This window comes from Equus przewalskii, chromosome 12, assembly GCF_037783145.1.
Source record: "Equus przewalskii isolate Varuska chromosome 12, EquPr2, whole genome shotgun sequence".
Classification (NCBI taxonomy): Eukaryota; Metazoa; Chordata; class Mammalia; order Perissodactyla; family Equidae; genus Equus; species Equus przewalskii.
In genome coordinates this window covers 33,585,742-33,598,405 of record NC_091842.1, presented here as the reverse complement: position 1 = coordinate 33,598,405, position 12,664 = coordinate 33,585,742, and the positions used below count along the sequence as shown (strand labels likewise).

At 51.1% G+C, this 12,664-nt stretch overlaps 1 protein-coding gene across 13 annotated transcripts in view; it reads left to right on the top strand.

Moving 5' to 3' along the window:
* The window catches only part of CLEC16A (C-type lectin domain containing 16A), a 200,191-nt gene that overhangs the window by 41,011 nt on the left and 146,516 nt on the right, over positions 1 to 12,664 (top strand). For 7 of the 13 annotated variants that reach the window (XM_070566753.1, XM_070566755.1, XM_070566763.1 and 4 more), the window contains one exon: positions 10,670 to 10,853. In XM_070566753.1, the coding sequence (XP_070422854.1) occupies positions 10,670 to 10,853 (184 nt within the window). Of the gene's footprint in view, positions 1 to 10,669; positions 10,902 to 12,664 lie in introns of all 13 variants that reach the window. The other 6 variants (XM_070566754.1, XM_070566761.1, XM_070566752.1 and 3 more) reach the window with 1 other exon arrangement.

The window sequence follows — 12,664 nt, the reverse complement described above, 5'->3', positions numbered from 1 at the left end:
GTTGTGGGAAATGAAGTCAGGGAGGGCCCGAGGGTCTGCAGCCTGTGGCACCCTGTGGGCCATTGGAGGCCTCAGGAGTTTACACTGAGAGAAATGGGAACAGCCTAACCTTCGCGTCCCCAGTGTTTAGCACGGTTCCTGCAGTAAACATTGATTGTCTTGAAATAACACATCTCAAGAGGGAATCAAGCCCCGTATCTCTAACGAGCCACGGAAATCCAGTCTTGGTCAGTGCCAGTCTGCGAACCGGGATGTGCGGTTTTGCTCACGGGGGCTTCACTTGGCAGGAGCTGGGGGCCGCACATGGGCGAGAAGGGGCCAGTCTGTTTACTCCCCTCTCTGGGCACTCCAGCAGTTTAACGACTGTGGGCCAGGAGGGGAGGCGTGAGTCACTCGTTCCCGATGGGGGACAGTGAGCGTGGCGCGTGGGTATCACCCTCATCCCAGGAGACAGTGGGGTTCCCCAGTGAGTTCTGCGGTCCTGGCTGGCCTGAGGCTGACTGCCCGCTGGCCACTTGCTGCATTGCTCACGTCCTAACCCCAGGGGACCCTCCTGGGAACCTCCAGCCAAGCGTGGGGACAGATTCTGGGAAGCTTCGTGAGCAAAGAAAGAGAAACAACATTCGAGGGCTTCGTTCACTCAGGCAGTGTGCTCTGGGGGACTTGTGGACTCTGGCTGGGGCCCCCTTATGAGGGCAGTGCCCATTCACTGTGAGCTTACTGGCTTGCTCCCTCTCCCCTCACCCTCCCACGAGTACTTGTGGAGCACCACAGATTCCAGGCAGGTGCTGTGCTGGCCACAGAGAATACAGATCGAACAAGACAGACATGGTCCTCTCCTGACGATCTGGTGGGGAGAGACACAGGAAACCAGCTCATCAACACAGATGGAGATTTGGACCTGGGAAGAAATACGAAACAGCCTTGGGAGACGATGGGGAAGGAAGCCGTCCCTGAGGAGCTGACATTGGGTTTGAGGCCTGAAGACTGAGGCGCTCGCCCTCCTGAGAGAGGGGGTGGGGGGGCGAGGGCCACGATGGTCCAGGTATGGAGAATGGTGAGTCACAGAGCTCCGCGTGTCTGGGATCAGAAGAGAGGCCAGGATGCAGGAAACGTACGGGGTCGGTGCGAGAGGGGAGCATTTTCGTTTCGCAGAAGAGGAACATGCTCGTTCATCTCATTTCACATCTCGATAAGGCTTACAATAACCCAAAGAGTGAGGTAGTATTATCGTCACATTCTCCGCATGAGGAAGCTGACACTGCCAGAGGTTAAGAGGTCATTCTCTTGTCACCCTCCTGTTGGGGGTTGCAGGCGTCCAGCCCCAAATCCCCATGCTGTTTCTGTTTCACGCCCTTAGGTCACCGTCTGCAATGATAGTCACTTCCAGGTTAGCATGAGATGTAGGGGAGTGTCATGTTCCGGACTGAATGTTTTGTTAATGGAGAGCCACCAATATTTCACAACTAATTACTTTTTTTTAGAGAACAAAACATAGTAAAATACTCCTCCTAAAGAAATACCAAGTAAATGCTTGGTACGCCATTGTTTAATGAAAGAGTATGAGGTATTTCATTTTGCGTAAGCGTCAGACATACCTCTTCCATCGTAAATATCTTGTAATTAAATTGGTCCCACAAGCATCCAGTGGCTCTTGATTGAATTCCAGACACAGCATGGAGGGGGACAGACCAAGCAATGCTAGTCTTGAGGAGGACAGAGAAGATGATGTGGGTGAAGAAGGCCAGGGGGATGCGGCTGGTCTCCCACAGACCAAGCAACACCCCAGAGGTTGCTTTCTGCGAAGGCACAGCACTGTCTCGGTGTGACCTGCTGTCCCTCCCAAAGTCGGTGTGCTGAGCGGGTGTGCAGTGCCAGTCCTCCACGCCCCAAGATTGTTCCGATTCCAGAGAAATGGATGTTTCTTCGCTTCCTGCCTCTGCAGCTGCAAGGCTGCCTGATAATTGGCCAGTTCATGGAGAAGAGTGCATGCTCCTCTTGTCAATGGAAGCGGCCTGTGTGCCCCCTCCGTAGGTTCCCCTTCCCCATCCGATTTGTCAGCGTCCGCCTGTCGCCTCCCTGCTGTGGGCGCAGTCGAGCGTTCTGGATGTGTGCTCAGGCCTCGGCTCGGGGGCCCACATTACTCATGCTTTGGCATGTAACACATGCGTCCATACATCACCCTGAGTCTACTCTGGCTGACGCAGGCTTGCTGATCACCTCGTTCTGGAACGAGAGTAGGCTCGCTCCGCAGCAATTACCCGGCCTCCCTTCACAGCCAGCTGCAGAGCCACTCGCGGCAGTGCCATTGGTTCTCCTTGGTGTCACCCTGGGCCACCGTGACCCCCTGTGGCATGTGGTCTCTGTGTGTATGAGCCAGAAGTGGGAAGTAATTACACGTTGTGGTTGGCCGTAATCGTCGTCAGAGGCCCGCCCGGTGAGTGATGTGTAAACCCTCCTGAGCTTTTGCTCCATGGGGCTACCTGCTTCTCCGATTAGTGTGATCTGGGCGCGGCAGGGCCTCACCATCAATCCTCCCGGGGCTGGCCCCACCTTGGGAGGCTCGGCGAGCGCTTGTGGAAGGGCGTCACTGTTGGAGCCGTGCAGCAGAACGGTTGAGCACGTGGGCACTGAGGCTAGACTTCCTGGGTTTAAGCCCTGGCACTGCCTCTTGCCAGCAGGTGACCCTGGGCCGGTCCCTCTGCAGCTTCCTTCCCCGTTTGGTCATCTGGGGGATAAAGTGAGTCAATGTAGATAACGTGTTCAGAGCTGTGCTGGGCACATTTCAAATGCTCGCTGGGTATTTGTGATGATTGTTACTACCTGGAAAAAATAACAGGAACGTGTGCTCGCCCTTGGCGCCTCACAGCAGCCCTGTGTAGGAAGTGCTAATCTGAGGCCTATTTGATGCATGGGGAAACTGAGGCCCGGAGAGGAGAAGGGAGTGAGCAGCTCAGCCAGGACTCAATCCCGGGCCAGTGGGACACCGAGCCTGGGCTGGGGCTGCTCCAGTGTCCCCGTGCATCCCCCTCTGCCTTCGCTGTAGACCCTGCCAGTCCAGCCCTGAGGCTGGAGTGGGGAAAGGCTGGCCAGGGGCCCAGGAGCCCTTTTGGGAGGCCAAGACTAGCCTGCTCCCAAACCAGAAAGCCAGTGCACGTGAGTTGCTAGGCACGAGCGAGTCAAGGTTAAAGCAGAGAGTGTGACTGCTTTTTAAACAGTAGCCCGGCTCTTCCCTCTTCCTCCTAGGCATCTATTTGCCAGGGGCTCGAAGGTGAATAAACATTTCTAGAGTGTCCTTTGTGGCAGGCGTTCTGCCCGGCATTTTTGCATCAGGAGCTCATTTCCACCTGTGGCAGTGTGTGATGGAGCTGCTGGTGTCCCTGTTTTACAGATGAGAAAACTGAGGCTCATTTGGTCAGTCACCTGGCCAGTGGGTGGCTCTGAGATGGATCTGGATCGGGCTCAGGTTGGCCCCTAGACAAGGCATGTTTTTGTTAGCATCGTCTGCCTCCTTCCTCCTGGTTCTCAAATTACTTAGCAGAGGTGTTTGAACAAAAGGATTCTTGTTGCTTCCTCGGAAGGTGAGTGGGCTAGGCCTGGGAGAGCCTGGAAGGTGAGCTTTCTTAGCTTGATTGTTTGACACCTCCTACAGATCCAGACAGAATCCCGGGGCCTCGTCACCTGTCCTTCCCTTGCCTGCCCCCTCTGGCCACCAGTCTCTTTCCCTCTCCTTTTCTTCTCAACCAAGATTCTTCCCAGAGTGGCCCGCCTGGTGTCTGCACACTCCTTTTCCTGGCCACTGCCAGCCTGTGCCTTCTCCCCTCCCCACTGCACCACTGAATAGGCTCAAGGAAGCCCGCTCAGCAGGCTGCCTCTCCCAGGTGCTGAGGCCGGGGCACCTTGGCATCTCTTCCCAGGCCACGAGCACCATGAACTCTTCATGAACAGCTGGCTGGGGCCGCCCGGCTGGCGCAGCACCACCCCCCTGACTTTCTGTGTGCCGGCTGCTACCTGGGGATCTGGCCAAGCACATTGTGTCCCAGGGCACCACCGCTGTCACCAAGCACACCGGCTCCCAGTGACCTCGGCCTTGACAGAAATAAAGGGTGAAAGCCGGAGCTCCGTGCTGGCCTTCCTCCCATTCTCCTCTCTTCCCAAGTGTTCTGGCGAACTCCTGTTAACGTTCACAACTCAGTTCAGTCATTTCCTTCTCCATGAAGCCCTCCTGAGCTCCCCACCCCCGACCTGGCAGAGTTCCCCACTCCTTCCTCCATGCCACCATCGCCCCTCTTTCTCCCAGTGTCCGCGTGGGACACACCGCAGCACCCGGCCTGCTCCTGGCTGGCCCATGAGCTCTGCGAAGCTGTGGCCCGTGGCCGCCTCGCCCTTAGCCCAGCACTTGGCATTGAGTCCGGGCTCAGTGAGTGAACGGTCAGTCCCTGGTGACTGCAGAGCCCAGCTTCCCGAGTTGTCTGCTTGCTCCTAGCTTATCCTGAAGGCACTGTGACGACCTGCCTTTATTGACAATCCTCTAGGTAAACGTCCTTTTAGATTGAGGGATAACATAAATAAAGTGCATAAAAGGGCAGTAATCTGAGGCATACCGCTTGCCGGCTTTGTACTTATGATCACATTTGTGCGTAATTCAGTCAAGACAGAAAGCACTTCAGGCATGCTATACAGCTCCTCGGTCTGTGACCAACCCTCCCGCCCCTCCCCCTGGCTCATCACCACTCTGACCTCTAGAGGTGCCCTTTTACAGGTTTCTTCTTTAATTGTGGTAAAATACATGTAACAGCATTGACGGTGGATTAACCCTTTTTAAGTCTACAGTTAGTGGCATTAGGGACCTTTTTTAAAGGTGTTCTTTGCATTTAAGTAGCTCTGCTAGTACTTTCTTGGGGTAAAACAACTGAATGATACAGAAACGGCGAGAGTAGAAAGTGAAAGTTCGCCCAACCTCAGTGTCGTCCTCAGAAGGAACCACTGTTTTCAGTTTGTGTATCCTTCCAGATCTTGCTCTGTGTCCTGTCATGCCAATATCCATCAACACAGGAAAAAGTGATAGCTATGTACATATTTTAAATCCATCGTTTTGTTTTTTACCCGTAAATAGAATCCTTGCTTCTTGATGGCTTGCAGCTTGCTTCATCGCGTGTGGTTTGTGTCCGGGACTGTCTGAGAGGGGGCACGTCGACCCCGTGGAGGACGCTCGGTCTGACATCTCCGGCATCGGCCGCGCTGCCTCCCCTCCTTCATGCAGACACCCCGGCCACGTGTGTTTCTCTCCTTCCTCCTGTCCCCGTGCTCCCAACCCCTCTTGCTGTCCTTGCAGAGCCTGCTCTCAGATCCGGCAGCCTCTGAAAGGCCTTAGTTATCGCTGACCCCCAAAGCATCACCTTCTCGAGTGTGTAACTTTGAAGCAAGGACCAAAGCTGTAAGTTGAAGGGCTGAGGCTGGTGGAAGGTGTCATTAACCAGCAGTCAGGGGCAGATGCTTTAGGGAGCATTTAGGCCCTTGGGCCATCCCTGAAATCGTATTGCTGGCCTTCAGCTGGCCCTGACCCCAGAAGCCAGCCTAAAGGTCCAGCTACCGAATCCCAGGTCTCCCCCTGCCTCCCCCAGTTGGGTCCCTGGCAGAATCTGTGCAGTCAGCAAGCAGGGCCGAGTACCTCCACGCTTCTGCAGCGCAGGCTCCAGGTCCCTGGGAGATGAGCTCCCGAGCTTGTGGCATTTGGGAGACACAGACCTGTTTGCAGAACACTTTGCTCTGGGGCGTGCGTGTGTGCTTTCTTTAGGGGAAGATCTGGTTTCTGACCCTGAGGTGGGCTTTCCCACTTCTTTTGGTGACTTTCACAGCACCCGCCCTTCCCCTCTGCTCAGCCCAGCTCCCAAAGAGGTCGGGCTCCTCTTTGCTTCCCTCCCTCCCTTTTCTTCTTTTTCTGTTGTTCTCACCTTCACTTTGGATGCAGTCCCGTGCAGGCAGCAGCCCATCAAGGCCGTGCCCTGCTCCAGGCACCTGGTTTAGTGTTGAGAACACAGTGGGGGCAGAAAGGATGGGATCCCCCCCCCCCCAATTCTCCTGGGGGCTTTCCCTCCGGAACATCGGTATTGCCCAGGGTGACGCAGGATTCCTGGGAGGCCGGCAGCCAGGAGGCTCTCGGCAGGAGCAACAGGAACGAGCACGAAACTCTGCTCGCCTTTCCCAGCCAAGCTCTATCCGCTTCTCACGGGAACTGTGGGATTTTGGTGGTGGTAGTAGTATTAAGAAAAAACATCAGGTCGTTCAAACAGAGAAGAAGAAAACAGAAAGTAAAGTCCACAGTTGATCCTTGTTGAATTTTTAAAAAAGTTAATTTGCATACATGATTAGAAATTTCAAACCAAACGGAGAAGTATAGAAATGAAAAGATACAAGTGCACTTGTGCAGGCGTACACACACAGCACCACCCGCCTTCTTTCTTTCCCCAAAGATGAAATGTTAATATGCTCTTATGCGGCTTTCCCGGAAAAGTTGTTTCCATCGTCACGTGTAGCCTTTGCAAAGCTTTGCCTGAGAGGGAGTGGCTGTGTTCCCTGTTCATGCTTTGTCATCCTGGGGCAGTTTCTGCATCAGTATATCTAGGTATAAAAAGACCTCAGTCTTTTTAACATCTACGTGGATTCCCGCTTTGCGGACAGACCATAATTACCTAACCAGTCCCCTATTGATGGACATTTAGGTTATTTCCAGCTGTTTCCTGGGTAGGTTGCATTTTAAAGGTTGAAATTTCCCCGGTAAGCCTGCCATCCCCCCGCTTCTCCGACACCTGATCATCGAGAAAAGCAGATCCCTTTGGAAAGTTCTCAAATTCATTTTCACCGTGATGTTTTTTTTGATGTAGGCAGGGAGAGGAAGGTAACTGCCATATGTTGGATGCTTGCTGTGTCACCACACTCTGAAGGCACTTTATGTCCATGATTCTGCTTAGTTCTAGAAGGCCAGAATCCCTTGCCCCACGTTTTAGACGAGGAACCTGAAGCTCAGAGAGGCCCCACAGCTCATGTAGGGTTCAGCTAGGGTTCCCACTGTTCTGACCAGCCCTGGACCTTGTGCCCTCTTTCACTTCCCTTAGTTCTGCCGGTTGTTCCGTACAGCTGAGTCCTTACAGAGCTCAGGGAGAGGTTTCTACATCCATCCGTGTGAATTTCTGCTCATAACTTCCAACTGGGTGACGTTTTGTTCTGTTTGGTGTTGGTTTTCTCTTTCTGAAAGCTTCGATTGCATATGGCATGCTCTAAAATTCACTGGGAGTAAGTGGTGATCAGAGGAAGCGGTCGCTGCTTCTTGGGGCCCTAACTTACTGGGGCCGAGTCCTTCAGGAGATGGTGAGGGAGGCATCCGGGACTGCGTTTGATCACACAGCATCCTAAGTGGGCTCTGATGGATGCTGTCTGTCGAGCCGTGCACGCTGGGAATGCGCCCATCTCTGGGCTCTTGGTCGTTGGCGTCTGTAATGCACTATCTGGGTTTCCTGGACAGTAGAATCATGTCTCAATTTATCTGTCATTTTTGTGGATGAATAATCCAAAGTGGGTAAATAAAAATTAATGTTTAGATTTGGATGCTAATTTAGCTTTCAATTAGGTTTTGTTTTGAGCGTTATTTAAATTAATCTGTGTTCTTTGAGCACATTCTGCTTATTGTCCAGGTACAGTGGCCCCAAGAATACAGTTGGTGGTTGTTTCGGGTAAATTCAGAACATGGATAAATCAGATCAAGATAATGGAAAAGTTTACTTTAAAAGTGTTTGCTTTTTCTGATGACAAAATGATGTCTGAACATCATCCAGACCCTGGAAAGAGAACAACACTTCAGTCGGAGTCCTGTCCCAAACAAATCAGACAGTTTTCTTTTGTCTTTGCTCCTTTCTAACCTGGCCCATGGCATGTAAATACTTTCTAAAGAGTGCTAAATATGGAACTGAATTTGGGCGACTGGTGAAACCCTATTATTTTAGGAAGATCTTGAGCTATGGGCGAGCTTCCATTTAAATTCTAACTCTGCAGCTCAGCAGCTGTGTGACACTGGGCAAGTCACTTAGCCCTTCTCCGCCTCTATTTTCTCATCTGTAAAATGGGACTGATAATCCCTGTGTCTCGTGGTTGTTATAAGGACTGATGCAGCCATGTCTTCCACAATACGGGACATGAACCACGGGTGGCATGCCCCTTTTCACTTCTTAGAAGTCCTCTGACTTGTTCTGGGATAAACTTCTTCCTCTACGGCAAGCTGATCTTTAACTCATCACTGATACTTGCCAGGCTCCCCTTCTAGAGAGATCCAGCACTTGGCCACATCCAATACACCATGCTTTTTCTTTTCTGTTATTTATTTTTATCATAGCAAGGTATACTGGTGTTTTATTTCCTGTAGTGATATGCAGTTTCTTTTAAAATAAATTTATTTCAGCTAAATGAGAAGTTACTAAGAACATCAGTGTGCTGTAGTTAAGACATAAACTGTGCAGATAGTGTATAGGTTTGAATCCCCACTCTGCTGCCTCCTGGCTGTGTGACCTTGGGCAGGACACTTAAAGTCTCTGACCCTCAGTTTCCTTGTTTGTAAAATGAGGATAACAACAGTACCATCTGGTGGGGTTGTTGTAGAGTTTACGTGAGATAATATAGTCAGAGCCCTTAGAGTAGCATCTGGCACACTCGGAGTACAGGCACACCTCGGCGATATTGCGGGTTCAGTTCCAGACCCCCGTGATAAAGCGAATATCGCAGTAAAGCGAGACACACAAATTGTTTTGGTTCCCAGTGTATATAAAAGTTAAGTTTACACTATACTGTAGTCTATTAAGTATGCAATAGCATTATGTCTAAGACAACAATGTACATACCTTAATTAAAAAATACTTTATTGGGCCTGGCCTGGTGGTGTAGTGGTTAAGTTCATGCACTCTGCTTTGGCATCCCAGGGTTCATGGGTTCAGATCCCATGCATGGACCTAGCACTGCTTGTCAAGCCGTGCTGTGGTGGCGTCCCACATAAAATAGAGGAAGATTGGCACAGATGTTAGCTCAGGGACAATCTTCCTCCCCCACCCCCACCCCAAAAAAATACTTTATTGGTAAAAAGTGCTGACCATCTGAGCCTTCAGCGAGTTAGAATCCTTTTGCTGGTGGAAGGTCTTGCCTCGGTGTTGGTGGCTGCTCACTCCTCAGGGTGGTGGTTGCTGAAGGGGGGGGCGGCTGTGGCAGTTTCTTAGAATAAGACAACAATGAAGTTTGCCGCACCAGCCGACTCTTCTTTTCACAAATGATTTCTCTGTAGCATGCGATGGTGTTTGAGAGCATTTTACCCACAGGAGAACTTCTTTCAAAATCGGAGTCAGTCCTCTGGAACCCTGCGTCTGCTTTAGCAGCTAAGTTTATGTCCCATTCTAAATTCTTCATTGTCATTTCAACAGTCTTCTCAGCATCTTCACCAGGAGTAGTTTCCATCTCAAGAAACCGCGTTCTTTGCTCATCCTTAAGCAGTAACTCCTTGTCCATTAAGGTTTTTGTCATGGGATTATAGTAGTTCAGTCACGTCTTCAGGCTCTACTTCTCAGGCTTCACAGACCTGGAGAGAGTCAGGGCCTTGCTCTGGACCAGGCTTTGGCTTAAGGGGATGCTGTGGTTGTTTTGATCTTCCATCCAGAGCACTAAAACTGTCTCCATATCAGCAGTAAGGCTGTTTTTCTTATCCTTCATGTGTTCACTCAAGTAGCACTTTTAATTTCCTTCAAGAACTTTTCCTTTGCGTTCACAGCTTGGGTAACTGGCGCAAGAGGCCTAACTTTCAGCCTGTCTTGGCCTTTGACGTGCCTTCCTCACTGAGCTTAATCATTTGTAGCTTCTGATGTGAAGTGAGAGGCATGTGCTCTTCCTTTCACTTGAACACTTGGAGGCCACTGGAGGCTTATTAATGGGCCTAATTTCGATAGTATTGTGTCTCAGGGACTCGGGAGCCCGGAGGAGAGGGAGAGAGACGGGGGAACGGCCAGGTAGGGGAGCAGTCAGAACACACACGTTAATCACCTGTTTGCTGTCTTACATGAGTGCGGTTCGTGGCGCCCCAAAGCAATTACAATGGTAACATCAAAGATCACAGATCACCATAAAAAACAGAATAATAATGAAAAGTTTGAAGTATTGCGAGAATTACCAAAATGTGACACAGAGACACGAAGTAAGCAAATGCTATTGGAAAAATGGTGCCAGTCGACTTGCTGGATGCAGGGTTGCCACAAACCTTCAATTTGTAAAAACCGCAGTATCTGTGAAGCGCAGTAAAGCAGAGCGTAGTAAAATGAGGTATGCTTGTACCATAAAGTGTTAACCGGGAATGTTTTTCTTGTGCAAATGACTGATCCCTGGGAGGCGCAGAGCTGGTGTAGGTCAGTAGGTCAAGTGCAGAGTTTCTGACCAGGATGGTGGGCGATAAATGGTAGCTGGTGCTATTGTTTTGGTTATTTAATAATGATGATGTTGATAATAGTCATAATAATCAACTAGGAGGTAGCGTTTGTTGTTCTGGAAATTAATGTCCTGGGGGAGAAAGTCTCAGGCAGCTTGCTAGGATCCAGTGAGATCCCAGGGTTCAATTCCATCTTTTGTCTTGGTTCCACTTGTCTAGGCCAAGCCCAGCATTCGGTGCTTCATTAAACCCACCGAGACGCTGGAGCGGTCCCTTGAGATGAACAAGCACAAGGGCAAGAGGCGAGTGCAAAAGAGACCCAACTACAAAAACGTTGGGGAGGAAGAAGATGAGGAGAAAGGGCCCGCCGAGGATGCCCAAGAAGACGCCGAGAAGGCTAAAGGTACAGAGGGTGGTTCAAAAGGCATCAAGACGAGTGGGGAGAGCGAAGGTGAGTGCGCCTGCGAACGCTGCCCTGCCGCCCGCGCTGCGAGCCAGGCTGTCACTTGTGTCTGGTCCCCCTTGTGTGTCAGCGGGTGCTTCTGTTCATCACCGACACCAGTGTACCTAATTCTATACAACCAGCCATTCAGAGGCAGCCATGGCAGATGGGTGCAAGACCCACCCTCATTGGATGGGTGACCTGGAGCAAGGTTCTTTACTCTTAATCCCATGCCTCAGTTTCCCCATCTGTAAAAAGAGGGTAACGAATAGTATCTACTTTGTTATTATAAGAATTAAATGGATAAATACACGTAACGTGCTCAGAACAGTGCCTGGCCTATGTGATAAGTGTTTCCTGCTGCTACTGTCACACCTAGTGTTATTACCATCATCTTTATCGTTACTGCTGCTCTTATTATTGCTTATAACCTGGAATTACGATTTTTGACAGAAGTCATTATTTCCAGGGCACTGAAGGAAGAAAACGGGCCCCTGTTTAATGAAATTATGTGCTTTTAATAAGATAACTTTTGTGGGATTCAGTTAATCAGATGTGATCCTCCAGGTTCTCACATTAAGATTTTTAAAGTCCCGTCTGCCTAGAGTGAGGTACACTTGTGTTTGGTGCATACGTGCTGAGTAAGCAGAATCGTTCAGCCCTCTTTTTGCCCTTGTTGGAATGATTCTGGTTTGTTCTTTACTTCCCTCTTATTTAGATGCTAAAACCTTCTCGATCTGGAGAGCATTGACTGCTCTGAGACTAAGTATGCTTGAACTGTGCAGTTCCTTGTGTCATGGGCGGGCTCCCAGCCACACAGATGGGGTGTCTGGCTGCAGCCCCGGGCACTGAGAGTGGGGGAAGTGATGGGGTGGAAATGGGGCAGGGGCTGTGCTTGCTGGAGGTGAGCTCTCACCACCCCTCCTGGGACAGGCACCGGCTCTCAGTGCCTGCCTGTGGTCTGCTGGGGGTGTGGGGGCACTTCCTGTCAGCGTCCTCTGGGCCCTGGGCTGCAGCAGCCACTCCAGAGCCGGGCCCATCCGCTGGGACTGTGTGAGTCCCCCAGTCCACGGCGTCTGGAGCTGGAGAACAGAGCAGCTCAGTAAATCAGTGACTGGCAACTCATTTGTGTTTGGGAATTTGCCACATTTCTGCAGCCAAAACCGGGCCCCGGCCCCACCCCGCTGGCCCATTCTGATTGTCTTGGCCGTTCCCAGGGAATGCCACGATCGCAGTCTGATCAGCGTAACCACAGCGTCTCTTGGGTGCCGCCCATCTCTCTTTTTAAGGCAGAGTCTCCAGCATGCTTTTATTTCTGTTCAAAGTGTGTAGCAAGTGTTGGGGTAGGAACTCTGTTTGGGCTTGGGCAACTTGCGCCAGCGTCTGTCACTTTGGGGGGAGGGGAGGGGCAAGCACAAGGTAAGCCACCCTTGTTTGCTGATTTGGATTGTTCTTTGGTTTTTTTAACTTGGAAGAAAGTTGTCTGCTTAAACCCTAGGTTTAGCTGTGCTGTAGCCACACTGGGGGATAAATGGACAACTTTACCCCATTTTGTACACTGTGTTCTCCTCAATTTTGTTTTGGAAAGATGCTACCTCTTTCATTCCAGTCCTTTTAAGGGCTGCTCTCTCATCACGCCTGGGCCCGTGACTAACCGTGGTGTGGACACAGGGCAGGCTGGGCCTCAAACACACAATCACATGAGTCAGCTGGGCGGCCCAGTCCTGGCGCACGGGGGCTTCAGTGGCTCGGCAAGCCTGCCATTCCAGCGG